At 38.9% G+C, this 4,877-nt stretch overlaps 1 protein-coding gene across 1 annotated transcript; it reads left to right on the top strand.

Moving 5' to 3' along the window:
- Positions 1 to 233: 233 nt before the first annotated feature.
- Positions 234 to 3,583, top strand: LOC120189047 (subtilisin-like protease SBT5.6). Its single transcript, XM_039192387.1, has 9 exons — positions 234 to 314; positions 434 to 629; positions 722 to 910; positions 1,234 to 1,345; positions 1,467 to 2,028; positions 2,122 to 2,216; positions 2,286 to 2,643; positions 2,738 to 2,951; positions 3,038 to 3,583. The coding sequence occupies exons 1-9, from the start codon at positions 240 to 242 to the stop codon at positions 3,574 to 3,576; spliced, it is 2,340 nt and encodes a 779-aa protein (XP_039048318.1). The 5' UTR covers positions 234 to 239; the 3' UTR covers positions 3,577 to 3,583.
- Positions 3,584 to 4,877: the final 1,294 nt, after the last annotated feature.

The following is a 4,877-nucleotide window of genomic DNA, read 5'->3' on the forward strand; positions in this document are numbered from 1 at the left end:
TACTGCACACATTCATGAGTTGACCTACGTAGAATTTGAGTTGCGAATAAATTCCATCCCGAACTAGCCCCTTTACAATTAATTAATTAATTAATAATTATTTAGATTGAGATGGTAGAATTATATTTTAATTCCATATTTATCTGGTAATTATCAGTTGAAACTGTTGTTCAATACGCTTATAAATACTGCATTATCTCTTGAAGGATATTGTGAGGTGCTCAGTACTATCGTTCGCCATGAAGAATACTCTCTCTTGTTTCTTTCTTCTCAGTCTTGTCGTTCCTCTCTTGGCCTCTTCTGTTGACAATAAGGTACTTTATTTTTTCTGGTGACTCTTTCGTTTTTTTACTTCTTCTTCGTCAGAATTCTGCAGTAAAGTTATCTGTTGGAATACTAATTTTCATATAATATATATATTTGTTGTGCGTAGGTTTATATAGTTTACTTTGGCCAACACGTCAATGGGGAGAAAGCTTTGCATGAGATTGAGAAATTTCATCTTTCGTATTTACATTCAGTGAAAGAATCCGAAGAAGATGCTAAATCTTCTCTTCTTTATAGCTACAAACACAGTATCAACGGCTTTGCTGCAAAGCTTACATCAGATGAAGCCTCTAAGCTCTCTGGTAAATCGATTAGCTACATATGACTTCATTTTTATTTCGAAAATTAATACTAAAAATCGCTTTGTTTTGTGTTGTTATTATTTCCTTGACAGAAATGAAGGAGGTTTTGTCGGTGTTTCCTTCACATGGAAAATACTCGGTGCATACAACAAGGTCTTGGGAATTCGTAGGGCTTGATGAAGAAGATGGCCATTCATCGAGAAAGCTTAAGATTGGAGGAGAAAAATTGGCGTCAAGAGCTAAATATGGCAAAGATGTCATTATAGGAGTAATGGATAGCGGTAAGAAAAATTCATTTGAATTCGAGTACTTTATTGTAAATACTTTCATTACCGATATTTATTGTTATGAGTGTATTTTGGGAAAAAATATTAGACGGTACCGGTTCACCACGTCATCTATGATCCCGACTAATAATATTTGTCTACGTCATTTTTCAAAGTGAATCTTCACCTCATTTCTACATGTAAATAAGAGATTGATAGTTATTTGGAAGGGTTTTAAAAATTTGTGGCTTTCATTCACTAGGACCACGCATGACGTGGTGAGACGGGTTTATCAAATAATTTCTCGTATTTTGGGATCTTAATTAATTTTTGTTTAGGTGTATGGCCGGAATCACCAAGCTTCAGCGACCAAGGAATGGATCCCGTCCCGAAATCATGGAGAGGAATCTGCCAAGAAGGTGTCGCTTTTAACTCTTTCAAGTGCAACAGGTCACTACTATATCTTTTATCTCTAAATCTATTAATTAATTTATTCGTGTTATATTTATTTATTTTTTATAAATTTTAATATATTAATATATATGTGTTATATTTATTCCGGTTGACACAGGAAGATAATCGGAGCTCGATACTACGTAAAGGGTTTCGAGGCTGAATACGGGACGGTAAATGCGACCGAGGACTTCCTCTCACCGCGAGACGCTGATGGCCATGGAACGCACACTGCATCCACAGCGGCAGGCCGACAAGTCTCCGACGTTGCCGCCTTAGGTGGGTTTGCAAAAGGCACGGCTTCGGGCGGGGCTCCTTTGGCTCGCCTTTCCATATACAAGGCCTGCTGGGCAATCCCTAACCAACCCAAGGCCGATGGGAACACTTGTTTCAATTCCGATATGCTTGCAGCTTTGGATGATGCCATAGCTGATGGCGTTGACATAATTAGCGTTTCCATTGGAACGGATGAACCTGTCCCTTTTGAAAATGATGCGATCGGTCTCGGTGCCTTAGAGGCTTCCAAGCGCAACATCCTTGTCGTATGCAGTGCTGGGAATAATGGTCCTGACCCCGGAACATTGACGAACCCTGCTCCGTGGATAATCACTGTTGGTGCTAGCAGCGTCGACCGGGCATTTTATGCATCTGTTAAGCTACGCAATGGATTGAGTCTTCAGGTAAGATACCATCGGATCATACGTTCAAATCACTACAATTTTCATTTCAAGATATAAAGATTAACATTTCTGAATTATGGTTTAATTTAATAGGGACCAAGTATTACGCCAAACAAGTTGAAGAAGATGTACCCATTAGTTTATGCAGGAGATGTAGTTGTCCCTGGTGTGGCTCGAAACCTAATAGGGTAAGTTTCTTTCCCTTTGTTCTATACTAATTTATTTGCACCTTCGGATTGCTAATTATGTAATTTTAGGCAATGCCTTCCTGGTTCGCTTGACCCGACCAAGGTGAAAGGGAAGATTGTGGTGTGCATAACAGGGGCCGGTCTGAGAGTAGGTAAAGGCTTGGAAGTGAAAAGAGCTGGAGGAGTAGGCTTTGTCTTAGCCAACTCCGAGTCCGATGGAGATGACATAGAATATGACGCTCATTTTCTTCCTGCAACTACTTTGTCCTATGATGATGGGATTACGATTCTTGAATATATCTATTCTACAAAGAACCCAATGGCAAAGATCAGTCCAGGAAAGACAAAACTAAACTACAAGCCAGCCCCCTTCATGGCTGAATTCACCAGTCGTGGTCCAAATGTGGTTGATCCTTATATTCTTAAGGTACTGTGTGAAATTGTTACATTAAAGTTCAGGCTTTGGTTATTTGTTATCTTCTAACTTGATTTGTGATTTCTTGATCTTATATACGACATAGCCTGATATTACGGCACCCGGACTTTATATTTTGGCGGCATGGAGTGAAGCATCGTCTCCTACGAAGTTACCGTTTGATCACAGATCAGTGAAATATAACTTATATTCCGGAACTTCCATGGCTTGCCCTCATGTCTCCGGTGCGGCTGCACTACTTAAGGCCATACACCCCCGTTGGAGTGTTGCTGCTATCAAGTCTGCTCTCATGACTACAAGTAATACTTTAAATTTCATTTATAGCTAGATACCCGGTCGAATTTATCTCACAAGTAATAATTGAAAGCATATTTTACTGTCACAGCCGTTATAACCAACAATTTAGGCAATCCAATAACGGATTCCTACGGCAACGACGCAAATCCCTTTCAATACGGCTCAGGCCATTTCAATCCAACCAAGGCTGTTGATCCTGGACTTATTTACGATGCCACGTACAATGACTACCTGCTCTACCTCTGCGCTGCTGGTCCAGATGCTCTAATCGAACTCGGCTCTACATTCAAGTGTCCGGTTAACCCGCCTTCAACTCTCACCCTCAATTATCCGTCTTTCGCCATTCCTAACCTTGTTACCACCGTCACCTTTACGAGGACAGTCACGAATATCGGGAGACCTAAAAGCACATATTTGTTTTCCGCGGAACCGCCACTTGGTGTCGATGTAAAGGCGACACCGAATATTTTGCAGTTCAAACGAATCGGGGAGAAGCTCAGTTTTAACATTACAGTGTCCCCTAGATATGATGTTGCAGGGGAGAACTCTGACTATGGATTTGGTTGGTATAGTTGGGACGATGGATTCTATCATGTGAGAAGTCCCATGGCAGTTTATTTACCTTAATTTTTATTTTTTTTAGGTTTTTAGGCCAAGAAATACTAGTATATTTTAGTTCTTAGTTTCAATAATTTTGATTTTTCTTTAGGAACACAGTCAATGTAAAGATACAATAAATAGAACCTTTGCTTCTATTTATCAAATGCTATCATTGAAAGCATTAACAGATACTCAAATATAAGTGTTAAATTGAGATAAAACTATCATTGAAATATAACAATGGTATTCTCATATGTGACTTAAATTAGTCTATTATTTAAATTACGATTTATCTATTATTTGATATTGACATTGACCTAACCCTAAAATGGATTAATTAGATATTGATCTGACACGAATTCAATTAATTTGATATTAATCGAAATAAAAAATCAATGATATTGGCTCGACCCAAAAATTGATCCGACCCGATATTCAATCCATCCCAAATTGTCTTAGACCAAAACTAAATTCGAATTAGATCGGAGAATTAGATCGGATCTGGCCCGAATTTACTTGAATTGAATGTAGACTCGAAAATTATCCAAGTCGAACCTTTTTTTACTCGGCAAAGCAATTTTATTAGAAGAAGAAATTGCGGCCAGCCCAATTATAAGTCTGGTTAAAAATTTCCCTAAACAAAAAAAAAGTACATATAACAAAGCAAAAGGGACATGATTATCAGCGGAAAACAACAATACGACCCAAATGAGATACACAATCAGGAAAAACGAAACAAACATAGCCAGCCAAAAAAACCCAGCACTCACACTGCACTCAAAAGCCCTCCCCGATTGCAACAGCATCAGATACGACGAAATGGAAAACAAAAACAATCGTACAACTTAAGAACGTGAACAAACTATACCAGCTAGCCCCAATATTCTTCAAACTGACAAGCAAGCAAAAGCGAGATTCAACAGCCCCAAAAGCTAAAGCTTACCGGCCCTCGCAGAAAAGAATACTAATCCCTAACACTTACAGAAAATCGACTGAGCCACACCCTCCTCTAACCCGATTACCACCATGCTTTAAATATTATATCCCTTGATAAACCATCAGTAGCCAGCCAATCAGCTAATGATCCACAAGACATCGACTCACCTTTAAATTCAACCAACTTAACCGTTTTAATCCTTTCATCGGTCTCCTAGAAGATCGGCCACCATTTCAGAAGACGGAAGAGAGAATTTCGAATCGAATGAAGCACATTTTAAAAACTTACCACCACCGCATTTTATTATACGTCTTCTCCTTTCGTATGTGTTTTGGAAGGCAGGTTTTGTATTTTCTGGTTTGGAGTTTTCTGCTATTTGTGTTGGTTTTGC

The sequence above is a fragment of the Hibiscus syriacus genome, unplaced genomic scaffold, assembly GCF_006381635.1.
Source record: "Hibiscus syriacus cultivar Baekdansim isolate YM2019G1 unplaced genomic scaffold, ASM638163v2 tig00004072_pilon, whole genome shotgun sequence".
Lineage (NCBI taxonomy): Eukaryota > Viridiplantae > Streptophyta > Magnoliopsida > Malvales > Malvaceae > Hibiscus > Hibiscus syriacus.